Below are 22,837 nucleotides of genomic sequence, written 5' to 3'. Positions count from 1 at the left end.
TGTTACTGGGAAGGGCTGGAAGTAATGGTTGTTTCCCCTCCAGTGTCGTCCTGTTCGGTTTGGTTTCAGATGACTTTAGCTAAGTATCTCTGTGTGTCTTCTGAGATTCTCCGTCGGAATGCCCATGGCTCTGCTGTGTCAGGAAGGCCAGCATGCCCTTGAGAAGTCTTCCAGGCCACGCCTGGCTCAAGGCCCCGAGCCACTGCATCAGGCGTCAGGGTCCCAGCAGTGGCCAGCTTTGGGCCGTGATGCTTGGAACCCACTCGGACGCACTGGCTTTCTCAGATAGCAAGTGCTTCCTGTGGGTGATGGTTAATACCAGATGCCAGGGTCACTCCCAGGCTGATTTGCCAGCCGAGTGAGACGTCTGCCGCAGGACGTGGCAGGCTGCAGCTCGGAGGTAGGCGGCTGCGGGGCCGAAGCTGCTGCCACGGAGCTCCTGCCTCAAGGAAGATGGCAGAGCGCTCACACTCTAGGAAACCTCACGGGCAGGCGGAGATGGGGTCACCTTATGGTCCCCGAGGCTGCGGCCAGTGAACAGACGCAGCGCAAACCTGTAGTCCCACTTTGCAGCCGGAACTCAGGCATAGACCAAAGGCTCCGTGCAGCTCGGGTGTTCGGGAAGACGTGGCGCTTGCTTCCTGCAGGTGCGGGTGAACCTCCCACTGAAGCCAGGAGGACTGGAAAGAGAGAGAGAACAGGAGACCGAGCCGATCCAAGATGTTACTCCTCTAGGCCTTGTTCCTCAGCTTTGAAATAGATCAGTGGTGCCCAGAGGATTTTGAAGTTCAAGAGACCCCCCTTTTTAAAATAAAACTATACACAGAAGTCCAATATGTAGAAGTGGGAAAGCGGAGTTTCTCTGATGGAGGGGTGGGCGTCATGGGCGCCTGGTCCCACCTGAACGTCTCGTCTCCCCACACAGTGACGCTGTGAGGAACCGGTAGGGTCCCCTGGAGCAGTCTGCAAACCCCCCTGGCCTGACGGGCCCTCAGATCCCTCGCGAGTCAGCGCTGACTCCGTGGCGGTTCTTTCCCAGGGCTGGCAGCACCAGACACAGCCCGGCGAGCACCGTGCAAGGCAGGCCCAGGGCACGCTCGGGGCCAGATCGGTGTGCACACACCTTTAAGACTGGAGGGGAAGAGAGTTGGGGTGAGGGGCCACCCCCGCGTGTTGGGACGACACGACTTTTTAATGGGCGGAAAACATCAAGGCAGATTGCTTCCTTCCATCTCCTACCCTGCCTCTCTTTAGTGCAAGACGTTATAACTTTGAACAAAGCATGCCGCTCCAAGGAGCTCTTCAAGGTAGCAGTTCAGCACCTTGAATCAGTATGTTAATATTTCCCAAAGAGGCTGAAACCAGAATTGGTGGAAAGCCTCCTCTCTGTATAACCATCCCGGTGGGGATACTCACTAGAAAAGGAAATCCCTTTGCTAAACCCAGAGGTGTTAAAAAAGATTGGGAGCAGTGTTTGAATGGAGATCTGGTGCCTGGCCCGATAGGCAGGAGCCTTAGGCAATAGTCCTAGAAGCTTGGGGGAGAGAGGATCTGGCTGTATTTTTTAAAAGTATAATCAGCAAGCCGTTTAACCTCTGTCATGCCCACTCTTCTCGGTGAGGTGAAAAAGGAAATCACCATTTCCATACCCAGTTCCGGGCACTTAAAGACTCCCAGAGCTTCAGGACTCAGAGCAGCTTCGTTTTCCGGGCAAGCATCTATGTACCTTGCACTTAACTCATCATGAATTTTTAGAAGTGGGCACAATTTTTACACAGTCGGCCACTCCTGGGGCTCATTTACAATGGGTTTGATCGATCATTTGTTCAGATTTCTGCAGCACGGGGCACACCACCTCGCGGGTAGCTTTGACTTGACTAACCCTTGGTGTGATGAACGGAAGCGTGTTTGAGCAGAGCACACGAATGAGCCCGAGCGTCCGCTCTATTCTCCGCATCCTAAGTGGAGACGTGGCTGTGTCGTTCTGTCTCTGCCCCTTCAAAGTGTCACGGCAAGTCCCACGGAGGCCTTCTGCCAGCTGTGACTCAGCCCTCCTACTCACGTCTTCACCTGTCCTCCACGTGGTTCTCCCTGTCAAGGTGAACACTAGGCTAGGAAGGACTGAGTAAATATAACTTCATTGCTAACAGACCCAATACTCTGTTGGCTCGCAGGCTGGGTATTTATAATCGTTAATGTGTCTCTTGTTTCTCAATGAATGGGATTCTCAGAGGCTTTTTGCAGAAGAATCTCAAGTAAAATCTGGTGACACAAGCAGAAGACGAGAGATAACAGCTCTCTGGAACTTCTGCCATTTATATAGAACTGTATAAACATATAGATGGCTTCCCTATTTTAATGACTAGAAATCCATCCTAAAAACAAGCTCGGAAAACTCATTAGGTATACTAGTAGTAGTTGTTTATCAAGAGGCGCTCCCACTAGAGTTACTCTATCACCATGATAGGCGCCGTCATCTGAATACTTGTCTGGATGCTGTTGTCCAGTTCCAGGCGCTCTCCTCTCCTCAGTCCCCTTTTCCTACCACCCCCACGGCACGACGGGCCCTGCACCGAACGCTGTCGGACGAGAGCATCTACAGCGGCCAGAGGGAGCACTTCTTCGCCTCCAGGGCTTCGCTTCTGGACCAAGCGCTGCCCAACGACGTCCTCTTCAGCAGCACGTACCCTTCCCTCCCCAAGTCTCTCCCGTTGCGGAGGCCTTCCTACACCTTGGGAATGAAGTCGCTGCATGGTAAGTGGGTTCTGCGTCTCAGATTCGCGGCTCGCCGGCCTCACCAGACCCTGAGAGTCATCTGGGGTGCCTGTTCTGGTTGTGGTTTTTATTGAAGTGTAGCTAACTTACGTTGTTATGTGAGTTTCAGCTGTATGGCATCACGATTCGGTGTTTGTATGTATTGTGAGACGGTCACCACGGTGAGTCTAGTTAGTATCCCTCACCTCGCGTAGTTGCAAGGTTTTTCTTCCTTGTGATGAGAACTTCTAAGATGCGTTCTTTGCACCTTAGCAGCTAGTAATTAACTGTAGTCACCATGCTGCACATTACAGACATCCCTGTGACTTCTTTGTCTTTCTCTAATTTATCTCAATCAGCATAATGCCCTCAAGGTCCATCCGTGTTGTTGCAAATGGGAAGATTTCATTTTTCAAGGCTGAGTAGTACTCCTCATGTGTGTGTGTATCATGCATCCATCAGACAGCTTAGGTTGTCTCCATATCTTGGCTATTATAAATAATGGTGCAGTGAACTTGGGGGTACATATATTTTTTTCAAGTTAGTGTTTTCATTTTCTTTGGATAAATACCCAGAGTGGAATTTCTGGATCATGTGGTAGCTCTGTTTTTGAAGAACCTCTGTACTGCTTTCCCCCATGGCTGCACCAACTTACATTCCCATTAACAGTGCACAAGGGCTCCCTTTTCCCCACAGCCTCACCAACACTTGTATCTTCCCTTCTTGATAATAGATGTTCTAACAAGTGGGAAGTGGTATCTCACTGTGGTTTGGGATTTGCATTTCCGTCATCATTAATGGTGTTGAGCATCTGTTCATTCACCTGTTGGCCATCTATATGTTGTTTTTGGAAAAATGTTCACATTCTCTGCCCATTTTCTAATTGGTTTGTTTTTTGGCTATTGAGTTGTAGGAATTCTTTATATATTATGAATATTACCCCCTTATCAGATCTGATTTGCGCATATTTTCTCCCAGCCCATAGGTTCCTCTTCATTATGTTAATAGGTTTTTTTGCTGTGCACAAATTTTTTTGTGTGTAGTCTACTTGTTTATTTTTGCCTTTGTTACTTTTGCTTTTGGCGTCAAATCCAAAAAATCATCAAAACTGATGTCAGGGAGCGTACTGCTGTTTTCTTGTGGAAGTTTGGTTTCAGGTCTTATAGTCAAGTCTTTTATCCATAATGAGTTAATTTTTGTGGTTTGGTGTAAGATACAGCTCTGGTTTCATTCTGTTGCATGTGGCTGTCCCATTTTCCCCACACTGTTTGTTAAGGACCGTCTTTTCCCTATCATATATTCTTGGCTCCTTTGTCATAAATTAATTGACCACATATGCATATGTTTACTTCTGGGCTCTCTGTTCTGTTCCATTGATGTGTCTGTTTGATGCTAATACCAAACTGTTTTGATTACTATAGCTTTGTAGTATAGTTTGAAATCAGGGAGCATGATACCACCAGCTTTTTTTTTTTTTCTAAGATAGCTTTGGCTATTCAGAGTCTTTTGTAATTACAGATAATTTTAAGATTGCTTGTTCTGCTTCTGTGAAGAATGCCATTAAAATTTTGATAGGGATTGCACTGAATCTGTAGATTGTTTTGGGTAGTATGGGCATTTTAACTACTCTTTTATGAGCATGGAATATCTTTCCATTTATTTGTGTTTTCAGTTTCGTTTATCAGTGTCTTATAGTTTACAGTGTACAGGCCTTTTACCTCCTTGGTTAAAGTTATTCCTAGGTATTTGATTCCTTTGATACAATTGTGAGTGGGATTGTTAATTTCTCTTTCTGATATTTTGTTATTAGTGTATAAAAATGCAACAGATGTGTGTGAATAGATTTGGTATCCTACAACTTTACTAAATTCCTTTGTTAATTCTTAGAAGTTTTTGGTGCAGTCTTTAGGGTTCTCTAATATAATATGCCATCTGCAAATAGTGAGTTTTACATCATATCTGGATGCCTTTTATTTCTTGTCTAATGCCCTGACTAGGACTTCTAATACTTTATTGAATAAAAGTAGTAAGAATGCCTTGTTCCTGGGGCACCTGGGTGGCACAGCAGTTAAGCGTCTGCCTTCGGCTCAGGGCGTGATCCCGGCGTTATGGGATCGAGCCCCACATCAGGCTCTTCCGCTATGAGCCTGCTTCTTCCTCTCCCACTCCCCCTGCTTGTGTTCCCTCTCTCGCTGGCTGTCTCTATCTCTGTCGAATAAATAAATAAAAAATCTTAAAAAAAAAAAAAAAAAAAAGAATGCCTTGTTCCTGATCTTAGAGATTTCAGCTTTCATCATGGAGTATGGCAGCTATGAGCTTGTCATTCATGGCCTTTATTATGTTAAAGTACATCCCCTCTATACCTGCTCTTTTGATTTTTTTATCATAAATGGGTATTTATTTTTGTCAAATGCTTTTTCTGCGTCTACTGAGATGATAATATGATTTTTATCCTTCATTTCATCAATATGGTATATCACATTGATTTGTGGATGTTGAACCATCCTTACATCCCTGAGACAAATCCCATTTGATCATAGTATATGGTCCTTTTAATGTACAGTTAAACTTGGTCTATTAATATTTTGTTGAGGATTTTTGCACCTTTGTTCATCAAGGATATTGGCCTGTGATTTTCTTTTTCTTGTGGTGTCCCTGTCTAATTTTGGTATCCGGGTGGATAATGCTAGCCTCATAAAATGAGTTTGGAAGTGTTCCTTTTGCTGCTGCTTTTTTTTTCTTTTTTTTTTTTGGAAGAGTTTTAAAGGGTGAATTCTTCTTTAAATGTTCGGTGGAATTCAGCAGCAGAGTCCTCTGTTCCTGAGTTTTTGTTTGAATCAGTAATCACAGACCTTCCAACCATCTCCTTACTAGTAATCAGTCTGTTCCGATGTTTGGGTTCTTCCTGATTCAATCTTAGTGACTTGGCATAGCAGGTGGCGTGTCAGTCTCATAATCATGATTCAGTCTTGGCAAGCTGTATGTTCATGGGATTTATGCATTTCTTCTTATGCACAATTTGTTGGCACCTAATTCTTCATAGTAGTCTCTTAAGATTCTCTGTATTTCTCTGGTATCAGTTATAGTGTTTGCTCTTTCATTTCCGACCCTGAGTCTTCTCTTTTTCTTGGTGAGTCTAGCTAAAGATTCCATTTTGTTTATCTTTTCAAAGGACCAGTTCTTAGTTTCATTGATCTCTATTTTGTGTGTTTTGTTTTATTTATTTCCACTCTGATCTGTTATTTCCTTCCTTCTACTAACTTTGGGCTTTATTCGTTGTTCTTTTCTTAGGTCCTTCAGGTGTAAAGTTAGGTTGTTTATTTGAGGTATTTCTTAATATGTAGGCATTTGTCACTATGAACGTCCCTTTTGGAACTGCTTTTCCTGCATCGTGTAAGCTTTGGTGTGTTGTATTTTCATTTTCATTCTTCTGAAAGTATTTCTTGATTTCTCTTGTGATGTCATCTTTGACCCATTGCTGTTTAGTAGCATGTTATTTAGTCTCCACATATTTGTGTATTTTCCTGTTTTCTTCTTGTAATTGATTTCTAGATTCATAGCATTATAGTGGGGAAAATGTTTGATTTCATTTCAGTCATCTTAAATTTATTAAGACTTGTGACCTAACATATGATCCATCCTGGAGAATGTTCTATGTGTGACTGAAAAGAATGTATATTCTTTTGGTTTTGGATGGATTATTCTTTATAAGCTGTTAAGCCCATCTGGTCTAGTGTGTCATTTAAGGTTAATGTTTCCTAATTGACTTGTCTTGATGATCTGTCCATTGATGAAAGTGGGTTATCAAAGTCCCCTGTTATTATCATATTGCTATTTCTCCCTTTAGGTCAGTTTATATTTGCTTCACATATTTAGGTCCTCCAGTTTTGGGTACATAGATATTTCCAAATGTTATAGTCTCTTATTGGATTGGCCCCTTTATCATTATATAATGCCTTTTTTTTTTTTTTTTGGTCTTTTATTCTTTGTTTTAAAGTCTCTTTTTTCTAATATAACTATACCAGCTTTCTTTTAGTTTCCGTTTGCTTGGAATATCTTTTTTCATTCCTTCACTTTCAGTCTGTGTATGTCCTTACTTCTCAAGTGACTCTCTTACAGGCAGCATATAGATGGGTCGTGTTTTTTTTACCCATTCAGCCATTCTGTGTCTTTTAATTGGAGAATATAGTCCATTTATATTTAAAATAGTTAATGATAGGCATGTACTTTTTGCTGTTTTGTAGTTCCTCTGTATTCCTTTCTTCTCCTGCTCTCTTCGTTCGTAGTTTAATAACTTTCTGTAGTGGTAGGCTTAGATTTCTTTCCATTTGTCCTCTGTGTATCTATCATAGGTTTTTGCTTTGTGGTTCCCATGAGGCTTTCATATAACTTATAACCATTTATTTTCAGTTCATAACAACTTTTTAAGTTTAAATGTATTCTAAAGTCTTACATTTTTACTCTCCCCCCAATGTTTGAAGTTTTTGATGTCACAATTTACATCTTTTTATCATGTGTATCCCTTAACTAATTATAGTTGACCCTTGAGCAACAAGGGGGAGTATATGGGGTATCAACCCTTTATATGGTCAAAAATCCCTGTATAACTGTTGACTCCCCAGAAACATTAACTACTGATAGCCTACGATTGACTGGAAGCCTTACCAATAACATAAACAGTCATTTCAAATATTTTGTATGTTATAGGTCTTATATACTGTAACCTTACAGTAAAGTAAACTAGAGAAAAGAAGATATTAAAAATCATAAGAGAAGCTACATTTACAGTACTGTACTGTATTTACCAAAACCATAAGTTTACCTTGTCTGTTTACACGCTTAACCATCTGTCAGTACCTACACCAATTTTGTCTTATAGGAAACAGAGCACTGTAGATGTTATACGTATTGCTAACACTAGACATCAGAAGTGGAAAGGAATGCATACTTATTTGCAGGTGTAACAGTTCATGCGTCGATAATGAAGGAGCAGCAGTATGGTTGCTCGATGGTGGCCTAGTGGACTTGATACAGTTCTTCACAGTAGCCTCACCTATACACTAATGAATGAATCACTATAAAATTTTTATGGCATAAAGCACTACAGTCATATTCATAGTACAGTTTTAGAAACATTGTTACATTTTTAAAAAACCACTTACCTGTGACGATAGGCTGATATGCGGTTTCTCCAGTTACAAGAGCGAGAGGCATACTTTACAGTAATGTAATTCCTTGAAAGCAAAATTATAAAACAGTAAGAAAACCAAGCATTATTAATTTTATATTCAATATCACATATGCCCACGTAAGGACAGGGTGTCCACTTGCATACAAGACCTCCACTCAGCGTTCTACATGATGAATACTTTGGCAACGATGACACAAAAGCATCTCGTACAATTATTGCTGTACAGTTAGAGTTCCACACAAAACACTTACATACACAGCAGCTAGGTTTATTAACTGCATGGCCTGGTGACTATTATTCAGTAAGTGGAAGTGGCTCATCAGAAGGACCTTCCCCCTTATCTGCACATTGAGTAGGCTGAGGAGAGAGGAACACGAGGGGTTGGCCGTGCTGTCTCAGGGATGGCAGAGGTGGAAGGAGGGGTGGGAGAGGCAGACACACTCAGTATAACTCTATGCAAATATATTGTAATTTCTGACTGTTTTGCTTTTTCATCTCTCTAAATGTGTTTCTATACAGTACCGATCCTTCCACTGTGAGCTTTAGTTTCAGAGCCCATATCATAGAATGGTTCATGTTGTAAAAGCCATCTTGGAGAATCAGAACCCGTCTGCCAGATTGTCTACTGTCAGTGTTTTCTGGCATTTCTTCTTTGTTCCCCATCATCTGGCACTGGTTTGGAAGCACTCATCTGCATCCAGTCGCCGTCTGTTAATTCCTCTGGTGTGGGGTCTGTTACCTCTCGGACTTCTTCAAGATCTACATCTTAAAACCCTTCACCCCCTACTCTTTTTTTTGCCAAATCCACTGTCTCTTTCATGATTTCTTTGATTGGCTCTATCGTAAATCCTATGAAGTTATACACAACGTCTGGACAGTTTTCTCCAACAGGAATCCATTATTTTGGACTTGATGGTTTTCATGCCTTTTCTGTAACTATGGTGGCATCTTCGATGGTATAATCTTTCCAGAATTTCATGATGTTCTGTCTCTCTATCACAGTTCCCTTCCATAGTGTTGGCAGTCCTTTTCCCAGAATACTGTGTGTAGGGACGCTTGGGTGGCTCAGTCGGTTAAGCATCTGCCTTTGGCTCAGGTCATGATCCCAGGGTCCTGGGATCCAGCCCCACATCAGGCTCCTTGCTCAGCAGGCAGCCTGCTTCACCCTCTGCCTGCTGCTCCCCTGCTTGTGCACCCTCTCTCTCTGACAAAATCTTAAAAAATCGAAAAGGAATACTGTGTGTAATCATCCTTAAAAGTTCTGATGACCCCTTGATCTAGAGGCTGACTTAGAAATGTCGTATTTGGGGGCAAGTAGGCTACTTTGACACCTTTGGTGTTGAACTCATGGGATTCTGGGTGGCCGGCCATTGTCCAATATCAAAAGTACTTTAAAAGACAATCCCTTGCTGGCAGGGTACTTCCTGACCTCAGGAACAAAGCATCAATGGAACCAATCCAGAAAAAGGGTCTTCATTGACCAGGCCGTCTTGTACAACCTCAAGTCTGACAGCTGGTATTGTTTCCCTTCAACCCTTAGGGGCTGGTGGATTTATAGAAAAGGGCAATTTTGATCCTAACCTAACTGCACTTGCACAAAACTAGTTAGTCTGTCCCTTCCTGCTTAAATCCTGCTCACTTCTCTTCATATGGAGTAAATCATAAATGTTTTTTTGTGTGTGTGGCATTTTATTCCAGAACAGGGCACTTCTGTCTGCATTAAAAACATGTTCAGGCAGAGATATCCTTTCTCCTCAATGATTTTCTTAATTGTGTCTGGGAACTTGTCTGCTGCCTCTAGGTTGGCAGGAGCTGCTTCTCCTGTTATCTTGACATTTTTAAAACCAAACCTCTTTCTAAAATTATCAAACCATCCTTTGCTGGCATTAAATTCCGCCGCTTTAGATCTTTCACCTTCCATTTGCTTTGAGTTGTCATATAATGACTTTGCTTTTTCTTGAATCCTATTAGAGTCTGTAGGAATGCCTTTCTTATTAGCAGTCCTGCACCCCACCTGAAAGCTGCATTTTCAATAGGAGGAAAAAAGGTATTTCACAGAAAGTACCAGGTTTTTATGCCCACTGGCGCCGCTACAGTGACAGCTTTGTGAATTTCCTCTTCTTTTTTTCACAATGGGCCTTATGTTAGATTCATTTACCTTGAAATGGCAGGCGACCGCAGCTGCAGACCTCAGTCTGTGATACGTATCAAGCAATTCAGCTTGTTCGTGTTATTTCATATCTTTTCTGCTTTTTGGGAACACTTCCAGCATCACTAGTAGCACTTCGAATGGGTCCCATGGTGTTATTCAAGGTTTATGGTATTGCACTAAACACAATGAGAAGTACGTGGGAATGGAGACCGGTTTTCACCGTGATGCCCGGTTTACTGGAGAGAGGAACTGCTCGTGCGGAGATGATTAGCCTCACGTGCACTTTCAGTGGATACTTTGAGCACCAGGCCTCACTGCAGTAGCAACAGGAGGTGGCTGCAAGATGAGTACAGCACAGTGCGTACCATGGTTAACTGTGTGCAATTATGATGTAATACTGCATCTCTGTTCACACTTCTCTCAACTGTGAGTGGTGCCGTGTACAGTGTGAGTTTTGGAAAGTTTAACTTTTTATAATAGATTTGTATGTATTTCCGGCATTCATGACATCCTAACTTTTTATGATACTTCTAAGCTGTGTAGTTTGCAAGTTTTTGAAACTGTTGCAGTTCTTCAAAACTTTTTCTGAGATTATTTATAGAAGAAAATCCACATAGAAGTGGACCCATGCAATTCGAACCTGCTTGCTCAAGGGCCAACTGTAAAACAATTATTTTTATCATTTTTGTCTTTTAACCTTCTTACTAGCCTTGTAAGTAGTCAATTTACTACTGCCTGCACTGTATGCTTCCATTTTCTGTTAAGATTGATATTTTTATGTTTTCTTTTTACTAATTAGCACTCCTTCTTTTTGGCTTAAAGAAGTCCCTTTAACATTTCCGATAAAGCCAGGCTAGTTGTGTTGAGCTCCTTTAGATTTTTTTTTTTTTTTTTAAGATTCATTAATTTTAGAGAGAGAGCACAAGCAGGGGGAGAGGCAGAGAGGGGAACAAGCAGACTCCCAGGACTCTGTGATCATAACCTGGGCCGAAATCAAGAGTCAGATGCTCAACCGACTGAGCCACCCAGGCACCTCTCCTTCAGCTTCGTTTGTCTGGAAAACTCTTTATCTCACCTTCAGTTCTGGAGGACAGCTTTGTTGGGTAGAGGATTCTTGGTTGGCAGTTTTTTTCATTCAGCCACTCCCTTCTGGCCTGGAAAGTTCCTGTTGAAAAGTCTTACAGGGATTCACTTGTGCATATCAAGTTGTTTTTCTCTTGCTGCTTTTAATTTGATCTTCTCGTCTAGCTTTGGAGACTGTAATTGTGATGTGTCTTGGTGTGGGTCTTTTTATATTCATCTTATCTGGAACTCTGGTCTTCCTGGATCTGGATGTGTGTTTCCTTCCCCAGGTTAGGGAAGTTCTCTCTCTTCTCCTGGGACCCCTGTAATGCACATGTTGGTCCGCTTGATATTGTTCTGTAGGTCCCTTAAGCTATTTTCACTCCTTTAGGTTTGGTTTGGTTTGGGTTGGGTGTTTTTTTTTTTTTTTTTTTTTTTTGCTCCTCTGATTGGATGAGTTCCATTGCCTTGTCTCTGAATTCACCGATTCTTTCTTCTGCTTCATCTAATCTTCTGTTGAACCCCTCTAGTATATTTTTCAGTTCAGTTATTGTATCTTTGGCTTTGTGACTTCTATTTGATATTTCCTTATATTTTCTTTTTATTGAAGTTCTCACTGTGTTCATTCTTTTCCCAAGTTCAGCGAGGATCTTTATGTCTATTACCTTGAACTCAGGCAGATACTTATCTCCCCTTCGTTAAGGCTTTTTTCTCTGGTTTTATTTTGTTCTTTTGTTCATTACATATTCCTTTGTTTCCTCATTTTTCTGGACTCCTTATGTTGGTCTGTGTCTTAGATAAGACAGCCACCTCTCCCAGTCTTGAAGGAGTAGCCTCGTTTGGGAGATGAACCTTACCATTCAACCCTGCCCTAGCTCTTTCTTGTCTCTCAAACCTTTGTGATAGCCAAACAGCCCATTTCATTTTTAATAGCTCCCAGAAGTTGGGGGTGTGCCAAGACCAGTGTCCCAAAGGGGAGGATCTCAGTCAGCACCTAGCTGTAGGCTGATTGTAAGCCAGACCTTCTGGCAGCAGCTCTGAAAGTATGCAAATATATACAGTCCTGTGAGACCACAGCTGTAAGCCCCACTGGCCACCAGAGCCAGGCGATCTCAAAGGGTCCCCAAGTGCAGTCATAAAAACCAGATTACTAAGTGAGTGTATAAGTTCATTTCTGAGAGATAACAGTGAGCCAGAGGAAGGCAGAGGGCAGGCACAAAGATAGCATGCACTGGCCTCCGTGCCCCATGAGCACCACCAGGGACCCCTACTTGTGCGCCAGACCTGAAGCCTGCCCTGAGGCCAAAGCTCTGGAATAAGCAGATAAGCCTCTTTCACAGAAAAGCTGGAGTTTGTTTCAGTCTGTGTTCTGTGCAGTGCCCTACAGGTGGTAACCTGTCAAGAACTGTCCCTCCAATTGTTAAAGTCCCATGGGACCCAGGAATGCAGGCCCCCCTGGCCACCAGAGCCAGGTAATCAAGGCGCATCCCTTGGGTGGCAGCCATAAATACTGGGGCACCAGATGCATATAACAACCCTCTCCTGGCCATGCTTGGTAAAAATACAGATTTCCAGACCTTACCCAAGACTTGCTGAATTTCGGTTTTAATACAAAGGTGTAGTTTGGGGATTATATTTTTACCAAACATCCTATCTGCTATGATTGCGTACATTTGGCTAACATTAAATTATTTTTTGGAGACTTGTATCCATTGGCCCCTTCCAGCCACCATAAGAACCCAGACTTGCCATTGTTCTGTCTTCCCTAGACTGTGGTGTCAGCCAGTCGTTTGTTGACTCATTCATTCATTCAGTGAACAAGCAAGTATTAGTTTAGAGAAAAGCATATCGATACCAGGCACCTCCGTTTCTTGCCTTTGGTTCATAAATAGCTTGTTTGCTCTGTGACCAAATTAGGTCCCGGTTTTATGAGAGACCATATTCTGGGACTATGAATTTACATTTGTTCTTTTCCTTTCTCCTCTCTGTCCACCTCCATTCCAGGGTTCTGCACCCACCTTCCCCCATTATGACCTGGCCCACCAGACACCTGCTATGGAACCTGGGATCCTGCTTGTTCATTAGACATATGCTGTAACCCTGTCTCCCATCTGTCCTTTCTCCTTCTGGGCATTCTGCCTCCGTTCATACCCATGTCTCTTTTCCTTTCTGCTGCTTCTCTGGAGCAGTATTGTCTTTGAATCTCCTGCTTGCCTCATTTGCTTTCTCCCCTCATCACACATGAGCTCTCAACCCACTCCCGTACATGTCCCTCCACCACCTCTGTCCTGCTCACCGTACCCCTTCTCCCTGACGGCAGGCATCACTCAGAGAGCGTGCCAGTTTCTCCCTGCCCCCCGTGCCCCCGTCTGACTACAACTGGAATCTGGCTTCTCTTTTCTCCACGAGGTCACCCTCCAGAGTTGACGTGTGAAATAATCACTTTTTACCATCTAGACTCTAGAAAAAAACTTCCTGGTAGTGACCAACCTTTTTCTCCCCGTGTCTCCACATTGGGGCCACTCTCCCCTGAGTTCCATTGTTCCTGCAGCAATAAACCCTTTCTGAGGGCATGTCTGAATAGACCCTGTCTTCTAGAGGTTTCTGTTCTAAGAGAGTAATGGAGAAATCGCACATGTGGTCACCGTCCAGCCACGGAAGGGAGGGAATGGGCTGCCCTCTGTGAGCCCCCTCCCATCCCGTTCTTGCTTTCCTGAAAGGCAGCACGGTGACCCCATGTCCTAAATGGGGCAACCCTTGTTGGGCTGATTCCGCAGCCCTGGCCTTGTTTCAGCAACTGTCACTGGGCAATGGGGAGGAGCGACTTCTTTTGTACATATGGAAATTTGGATGCCAGAGATAAAAGGGCAGAAGGGTTGTGAGTGACACACAGAATTGTCTGTTCCACCTACTTACCCTTGGTGGGAACATGTTTAAATAGATCAGAGCATTTAATATCTGGCAGTATTTGTTGATTTCCATTTACTCATCATTTTGCTAATTTAAGCACATTAATAACTAGCAGCTGTACTTCAGGGCAGTTCTTTATGTCATTTGAAAGGGAAAACAAGCACTAGATATACTCTGGTTTACCAGGCTGTCATCATTGGGGAAGCTTTTTAACTCCTTGGAAACAGGTGTTTCTGGAGTCAGTGATTTTAACTGAGGTTTGAGCTTGGGTCGGCGTGGATTTGTAGTGTTACAGTCCCATTCTGAGAGCGGCCCTTGTCCTGGAGTCGCACACCCCACCCTTGTTCCTGCCCCAGCTTCTGCCCCGTTGAGAGCATCTGTGTGTCGTGGGCCCAGCAGCCCTCCCACTCTGTTCTCTGCCAGGCGAACTCGAGGGGTAGCAGCACGTGCTCGGACGGCAGAGGGGCTCCCTGCGCCCGCTCCTCTCTGCCCCAGGCCAAGCAAAGGGTCATCCTTACGATGCTTCATGTTTGTATTTTTAAAATTGTCACCTTAGAAGCAGCTCAGGCCATTGGACTGCTATGATCCAAAACCGAACCCAAGAGCTGCTTCTTCTGTCTTTGGGGAGGCGAAGAGCGCCAATACCAATCGTAAAATCACCTGCCTGTAGTAACCGCATTTGGGTCATGGAGCGCCCTCATAAGTCTGCTTGGGTTCCCACATCAGCCTGCAGACATCCAGCAGTGGAAACCAGGGGGCCATTCCCCGGGGACAGGGAGTCCACAGGCAGGTGGGTCGGATCTCAGGGCCCAGTCCAGTAAGAATAAGACTTACTATGCCCCGAAACAGGGGTAATTTTCTCTGGTCCGGCTTCAAAGTCCAGCTGTCTGTTGAGACAGGCCTCATTGTCCTAGCCTGAATCCTTGACTCTGGGGAAAAAAAGAGAAACATGGGAGGTTCCCTGGGCCCCCCTGTAGATAGACTGCTCCCACAGAAGCAGACGTGTTGTCTTAGTGCAAAACTAGCTTTTCTGTGTCTCACACTATGGGAGAGGACTAAAATTGAGTTGAGACTAGTTCACGCCCCTGCCGGTCTGCTGGACTAGAAGCGGATTCCAGGTAACAACTGCCCAGGTGAGATCTTGAGCGGTTCTCCTCTGGGCCCAGGAAGGATCCTCTCTCTCTCCTCTCGTGCAGGAGAGTTCTCGGCCTCGGATAGCTCCCTCACAGACGTCCAGGAGACCCGAAGGCCTCCCATGCCCGACCCCGGCCTGATGCCCCTGCCCGACGCTGCTGCGGATTTGGACTGGTCCAACTTGGTGGACGCTGCCAAGGCCTATGAGGGTGAGTCCGCGGACGAGCTGAGCGGGACGCGCGGGACGGCCGGGCCACGCCCAGTTCGGGGGTGCGAGGCTCTGGTCAGTGTGTCCACGCTGCTGCTTTGGACACACCCACCACACAGGGTGGAGCACTTGCAGCCGGAAACCAGTGGAGCGAACCGTTACCGAGCACTCAGTAGGGGCACGCGCTGATTTAACCCGATGGAGCCCGACGTGTCCTCTCCCTGGGAATCGATGGCACGGAGGTCTCCCCTCCCCACACACGGGAAGGGCAGGGCATGGGGGAATCCCAGCTGTCACTTGACCCAAAAGAACAGCTATCCAGCGAGAGTCTTTGACCACGGCATGAGGACGTCATTGCGAGGTGCACCGGTGGGTCTGTTAGGGGTGCTCGTCCCACTTGGCCCTACCCCAGTCTGGACAGATGTCGCATATTCCCTTCGTGCTTCTCACTGCCTCTCCCGACTCTGGTAGCACGTTTTCTGTCTGCACCGTTCTGTGCTAACCCACTGTCTTGTGCTTGCTTAAACGCGGGCCCTGGCGCTAGTGCGCGGCCATAGAAGAAACAAAACGTAATGCTGTCCGTGCGTGTGGACGTGAGCTTGGCTGATGCCTTTTTTGAATACACTGACTTCACTCTGTGGCCATCATTCCAAATTCTTTGGTGCTAAAACATTCTTTATAAAATGTTGATAGCAGGTGAGTGGTTTAGAGTTGGTTTTTTTGTTTGCTCACGTTTGAAGAACTGAAAGTGGCTCTTCCACCAAGCTCCGGTTTTCAGGAGAATTGATCAGGCGACGGTGGAGTCGCTGATCCCAATTCACCAGTACTGACTTGATTTTAAATTTCAATTTGCTGGTCACTCTCCTTTATAGGAGATGGTAGTAGTTTTGTGTTTTTAATGAGAGGTTTTGAAACTTTGATTCTGTTTTCTTGGCTCAAGTTTTGAGTTGGGCATATTTTGAAACACATATGGTTGGACTTTGGCTAAAACCTACCAAGGTAGCCAGGAGTCTTGTGGAAAACATACGTCTAGAAGTGCATTTTCTATCATCCGAGTGGAGAAAGCCTTGGTCTGGAAATTTGGCACGATGCCTGTTTCCAGGGAAACATTTCACAGAATGTTACCTCGATGAGTAAGAAAAAGAGGACTACAAATTGACCCACAACAAGTGTTTTCAGACGGGATCTTCCACCGCTGCTGTCCTCTTACAGCTGAAATGGTCACGTTTTCCTGCCCAGGTCAGGAGATAGGGTTCCTCATGCACCCCCCCACGTTGGTTAGGTTTGACCCTCTGTGTAGGCTGGTTGTTGACCTTTGATAGACCGGGCCCGGGATGTGGTTCCGAAATACTGACTGGCTTCTCCTCTGTCTTCCAGTGCAGAGAGCCTCTTTCTTTGCTGCTGGTGACGAAAGCCGCCGGCCCCTGAGTGCCGCATCCAGCAGCGACCAGCTCGAGGGGCAGGCTCTGGCCCAGATGACGTCCTACAGCAGGTTGGTCACCCAGTAGCGAGCTCTGCACTCCGCACCCCGTGTCCCTTCCACTCGTGACAGCAGGTGTGGGGAAGAGACGGAGGCCACGTGGATTAGCTGACTGCACATTTAGAATGCTTTGTAACGCAATACTAGAAACATAATTAACTGGTCTTGATGACTTAGTCATAATCATGAATATTCATTATTATTTAAAGCCATCATACATTTATGCTCTGAGGGCTGATTGCGTAAGGTGAGCAACGTCATTTGCCTGACATCCCTGAGCTTGGTTTTGGAGTTTCTCCCCCGCTGTCCATTGGTCATATTTGTAAATGTGCTCGCGTCTTAGCTCCCAACGTGCTGCTCAGATCGACATTAGATCCGGGTCACCAGGAGAGGTAAGGTTCGAGAGGAAATGAAAAGCAAGCACTGACAGAGGCCCAGAGGGTTTCCTTAGGAGTCAAGAGCAGGGATTTTGACTTGCGTTGAACTGTGCGGAGACAGATGTCCGTTTTCCTCTGTTTTAAGTGGTGAGGAAGTTGGGTAGATGTGTCCTATTACCATGAAGGAAGGCATCCCGCAGGCCGCTGTGGTACCCATAGCAGGTGCTCCCTGGTGCGGAATAACTTCATCAGTTTGAAATCTGTGCTTTTAAAGCCTTTTAAGGATGGTTAAGAATCCAGGTATCCAGGGAACAGACAACAATAGGAAAAGTGAGGTTAGCCTAGGTCGTTCATATAGCCTGTGGAATTGTTCCTCACGACTTCGCTGAGCAAGTCTGCAGGGACGTGCTCTTCACGGAGAAAGCAGAAGAGTCATGGGTGGTTTGTCCTGAGTATGAGGGACAGGTGCTGCATTCGCTCTGATCACTGAGGCTTCTCGGGAGGGAGAGCGGCAGTTACTTTGAGAACTTAAAAAAAAAGTAGAGTCAAGAGCACAGTGAACCCAAAACATACCTTCTTAGAATGGGGCCTCCCACCAGAAGTCTGAGCGAACATGTCCATTTTCCTCAGAAAGGATTATTGAGCAACTAGTTCTTAAATCTTTGAAGAATCTTAAGATGAGAGTGATAGTTGGCACTTTGTTCAGTGAACAAATGGAGTTAAATGTGTTTTTAAAAATCAGCGTACACAGGCACGTCGTTCACTTTGAAAACCTTCAGAAGTCAAGATAGGCCGCTAAGCGTTTTCATTGGTCCCATCTTACAAGTGTGGAGATCCTTACCATTTCATTTATTTACAGCCGCGAGACACTCGTGCCACTGAGAGTTTTGCTTTTTGGGCTCGTAGATCTAGAATCCGCAGAAGACCTCAGCACGGCTCAAGTAGAGACTGCCCTTTAGTCCAGGATTCCAGAACTTCAGTCTCTGTCTTCCCTGTTGGCCTCTGGAAAGAGGCAGCTGCATGTTCTCCCTGCGGGAGGCTGTAGATGCTTGGTTGTATCGCTCTGAGGCGGTGGATCCAGCCAGAGCTCACTTGGAAACTTTCTGCAGCTTGAATTCAGGTAGACAGGGTCGGACGGTTGACGAGGGTCTCCTGTCCAGCCAGCTGGGTGGTCTTCTCACCCGCGAGCTCCCTGGGGTTCTTCTGGTATTCCATTAGGGTAGCATTACTAGCACGTATATAAAGAAAATTGGGGGCCTCGTTTGCAGATCATAATAGCAAAGGAGACCTGCGGGTTGGACTGACGAGCTTTTGAAACCTCTTATTTTTTTAAAATGTTTTAAGATATTTAGACAAGCCTTCAAGACGGGAGCATGAAAACTTAGCTGCAACTGGATGAGTAACCACAACTGTTTTCTGGGGAACCAGAGACCTACCCTCTCCTGGTCGCCCCAAGGTAGAGCTGACCTCAACCCCCCCTGCACGCAGAGGAGGGGCTCTCTTCCCCTTACAGCCACTGCGGAGACTAGGAAACGCCGCAGTGCTGGGCGCCGGTTTCTGCCAGAGCGTACCTCTCCTGCCGCCGGAGAGGCCATTTGCACTTACTGTCCTGTATATTCTTTTGTCGTGAAAATCCAGCATCTTTAACAGAGGAAGCTACCGACAGGCTGTCATTCACCCTTGCGTTACCTTTTGTTACCGTACTGAGTAATTCGACATTAAAAAACCATTTTACAAATACAGCAGCCTCGTTAAAAAAATGCCAAACAAACCCAGCCATGGAGGCTTCTGCCAACAGCGCCTTTTGTTTCTTGTCCCCAGCAGTAAAGATTCCTCCCCCACGCTGGCTTCTAAAGTGGACCAGCTGGAAGGGATGCTGAAGATGCTTCGGGAAGACCTGAAGAAGGTAAACACGTAGTCTTAAAGCAAAGGCCCTGGTCTGTGAAAGTGCCCTTGAGCAAATGCCCTGCTCGTGGAATAACATGCGGTGTTGTCCCCGTTTTCTCGGGACACACGTGCCGCGAGCTGCTTGGAGCTCGGTTCCCAAAGACACACACCATGCAAGCAGGCCTTCATTGTCACGTGTGCAGAAAAGTTGTTGAACCCCAGCCAGCCCCTCGGAGCCCTCTCTGGGCCTCCCCACCCCTTGTCTACTGGGTCAGTAGCCCAGACCCACCCATTTTCATTGTCATTTGAGCTTTCACACCAAGAGAATGTGGTTTCTTGAGTGGCTTTGACTATATTAAGACAGCTGCCACCAAAACAATAGTCCAAAAGTTGAGACAGCCCTTTTGAAAGTAAAGTACACGTTAATGTCTTTGCCTTCCAAAAGAAACCTTCCTTAGTGAGTCTCTGGAGGACCTGTACCCTGGCTTGAGTATCCGAATGCCCAGTGTCAGGCCACGGATACGGATGTTTAGGATGAAGACCAGAAATGGGTGAAGGGGCCACACGGCTCCCTTGCCAGCCCTCCAGCTGCTGGGTCCCAGCCCTTTCCTTCTCTGCCCTGCCTCCCAGGAAAAGGAAGACAAGGCCCACCTGCAGGCAGAAGTCCAGCACTTGCGGGAGGACAACCTGAGGCTGCAGGAGGAGTCCCAGAATGCCTCGGACAAGCTGAAGAAGTTCACGGAATGGGTCTTCAATACCATAGACATGAGCTAGAGCAGGCTGCGGGGGCTGGCCGGGGGGCCCAGGCGGGGGGCTCTCTGGTGCGCTTGGGCGCTCCTTCGGCCCTGCCACGGAAAGCCTTCTCTGCCTATTAGCCCTCGCTCCCTACTCTGGCCCCTTTCGGGGAGTGCACAACACAACAATTGCAGATCAACAATCATTATCTGCCTTTTGTAGAAAAGAAAAACAAAAAGTAAATAAAAATTTTAAAAAGTAAAATAAAAGTTTAACTGCTAAAATGTGAATGTCTTTATTTTTTTGCACAATATCTTTATCTGTTACCTATTTAAAAAAGAAAGTGGGCCTAGGCCTCCCTGGCCCATCTGCCTCTATTTCCATGAGCTCTTGTCGATTTCAGGTAACCCAAGCTTCCCCTCCTGCTCCTGACCCATGTCATTGCTCCTAGGAAAATAGTTTTTACAAATGGTTTATTTGGGGAGAGGGATTTCCTTACCTTTGTTCCTAAAATGCCTGGGGAGGGAGGTGCTTGGAGAAAATGCCTACCTCCCTTGTGAGCTGTGCATGAGCTAGTGCCCTTTGTCCCCATCTTCCCGAGGACAGCGGGGTCGGGGTTACCCGCAAGTCAGTGCATCAGGCACAGAGCCAGCGCCTCGGGCGACGCCCCTTTCCTGTCCTGCATTGTGACGTCATTCCACCCCCTGCTTCCTCTCCCCGGGAGATGGTCCCAGGTGTGTGTTCCTCAGAGCTAGAACCCTTTGTCTGGTTTGAGTCCCACCAAATTGGAATCAGCTTCTCTACAGCTTCCTGGCTCCAAACATTAATTGGTTTTAGAATTCCTCCAAACCAAAATCTTCCTTGTATGCATTTTGGTCAAAAGCGTAGCTTTTGTTTGAGATATGTAAAGATGAAAATGTGGCAAAGCTGTATTTTTTTTTAGCTTACTCAAAATGACCATATAATTAGTCCTCTCCAAAGACTGGCCCAGTATTTATAACTAGGGAAAGCGAATGTGAAGTTAATTCCTGCTTGTTAGGAGCAACGACTGTGATCACAGCCCGGGCTTTGAACCCTGCATGCCCCAGTGTGCAGTCTAAGCGCGGCCTTGGCTGTGGCCAGCCGGGGTTCTGCTGCAGAAATGACTGACGGGCCGTTTTTCCTGTCTAGTGATGCAGCCACGCCGGGCCTCTGGCCGTCGTCCCAAGGCCCCCAGTCCTGCAGACGGACACACTGGGCCCACCAGTGTTGAGGGACCCGGGAGCCCCTGGTGGCCTTGTTTCTTGCCTTCATAAAAGTGTCACAGAGCTGACACCTGTGTCCCTTCAGTGGCAACTCCGATGTAGAGAACGTTCTGCGATGCCATCTGCTCACTCTCTGCCCCAAGTAATCTCAACTCCTTTCTCCATCCCTGAAAGAAACGGATGGATTTTCTCTCTCCTCCCCCACCCCCCCCACCAGACTTTTACGGTTTCATTCACGATTGTGATTTTTCCATGGAATTTTTTTTTTCGGGTGACATTTCCATCATGGAAATAGGAAGATTTCGGAGTGCTTTGTAAAGATCTCAATTGTCTGTCTCTTTCTCTCTTTGACTTGTATGAAGGAGATTGTTACATTGCCTGATATCTCTTTGTAAATGAGAAATATCGCTAACATCCAAGCATTCTGAAGTCTTGCTTATCCTTCTGAGTTTAGTTTTTATTTTGTCTTTCATTTGTTTGGGGACTTGGGGCAAGCTATTTATTAGAGTTTTGCAACGGAATTCTTGTTTGAAGCCTTTCAAGACTACTTGTAAAATTCAAACAATAAAATTCATTTTAAACGCTCTTTTAAAATGCTTTGGTATTATTGCTTGAGGTTTTCTTATTTGAAAGACCACCCAGTAACTCATTGACCCTCCTTGCAACCAATTTTTTCATGAGGCTCCATTAACACTAGAAGATGATTCTTCACAATTTCTGTCCCTCTTAGAATGTTAATAACCTTTTTTACTCTCTGTTCACACGTCCTTAGAGAATTCCCAATTTGGCTTCTCTGCTTATCATTTAATATTTGCAGAGCACTTTCTAATTAGTTCCCTCTTCATTATGCACGTGTGGATTTTCCATAACGACACTGTCATCCCTGAGACCAGCACATTTTTGCACTGCCTCTACTGCGTCACCCAAATCCGAGTTAAGTGTTGTGTGCTCAGGGAATACAGATGCCTGTTACTATTAGGCTGTGCAAAATATAATTAGAAAAGTTAATCTCCTGAAAAAATCATAATGCATTCCAAAGCCAAATGGAACCAAATTTTTAAAATCTACCACATCAGTGTTCCTCTCCACTGGTGCAGCTAATTGGGAACTGACAGAGTTCTTCCTTTTGTCCGGTTCAACAATTCTACAAATTCTAGAATTACAAGACAGGGTAAGACTGGATGCCACAAGATAAATCTGATTAGCAAGCTGGAAAGGTCTGTCTAGACCATGATTCTTACCTGGTTTGAAGGGCTTATCCATTATTTCTGAAGGGCTTGAAGGTGGGCTGGGAGTCCCTGGGAGAAGGTGCCATTAGCCTACGTTGATGGAGGGCCTTCATCTACGAGCCGATTGGAGGGGCCGTTTGGTTGTGCTTCATATCTGCTGCCTGTGGTAAACAGATGGGGTGGCATTGGGTTACCAACTCCTCGGATGGGGATAAGATGGATAGTCCAAGGGCAAAGGAAATAGGCCCAGTGGGCTTCAACCACTTGTCTCTAGTTAACTATAGAGTAACCTGAACAGGTCCCAGTATTACCTCGATCCACTTCAGTAACCTGGTGCTGCTTCCCCATCTCAACCAAAGCTGAGAGGAAAGCGCCAGATGGCACACCGGGACCAGAAGCATGTGACCTGTGAAGCCCAGGGCATGGTTCAACACGAACTCTGTTATTTTTAAAAGAATGAGACCACAATGTCGG

At 45.5% G+C, this 22,837-nt stretch overlaps 1 protein-coding gene across 11 annotated transcripts in view; it reads left to right on the top strand.

The window, feature by feature from the left end:
* The window catches only part of SIPA1L1 (signal induced proliferation associated 1 like 1), a 371,790-nt gene extending 351,621 nt beyond the window's left edge, over positions 1 to 20,169 (top strand). For 7 of the 11 annotated variants that reach the window (XM_040641699.1, XM_040641701.1, XM_040641700.1 and 4 more), the window contains 5 exons: positions 2,508 to 2,754; positions 15,266 to 15,412; positions 16,789 to 16,903; positions 19,090 to 19,174; positions 19,786 to 20,169. In XM_040641699.1, coding sequence (XP_040497633.1) covers positions 2,508 to 2,754; positions 15,266 to 15,412; positions 16,789 to 16,903; positions 19,090 to 19,174; positions 19,786 to 19,929 — 738 coding nt within the window. In that variant the 3' untranslated portion in view covers positions 19,930 to 20,169. Of the gene's footprint in view, positions 1 to 2,507; positions 2,755 to 15,265; positions 15,413 to 15,530; positions 15,781 to 16,513; positions 16,904 to 19,089; positions 19,176 to 19,785 lie in introns of those variants that run through there. The other 4 variants (XR_005837672.1, XR_005837671.1, XM_040641706.1 and 1 more) reach the window with 4 other exon arrangements.
* The last annotated feature ends 2,668 nt before the right edge of the window (positions 20,170 to 22,837 follow it).

The sequence above is a fragment of the Ursus maritimus genome, unplaced genomic scaffold (genome assembly GCF_017311325.1).
Source record: "Ursus maritimus isolate PB19 unplaced genomic scaffold, ASM1731132v1 scaffold_25, whole genome shotgun sequence".
Classification (NCBI taxonomy): Eukaryota; Metazoa; Chordata; class Mammalia; order Carnivora; family Ursidae; genus Ursus; species Ursus maritimus.
Note: the sequence above shows the minus strand (reverse complement) of the source record. Positions and strands in the feature narration are given on the sequence as shown.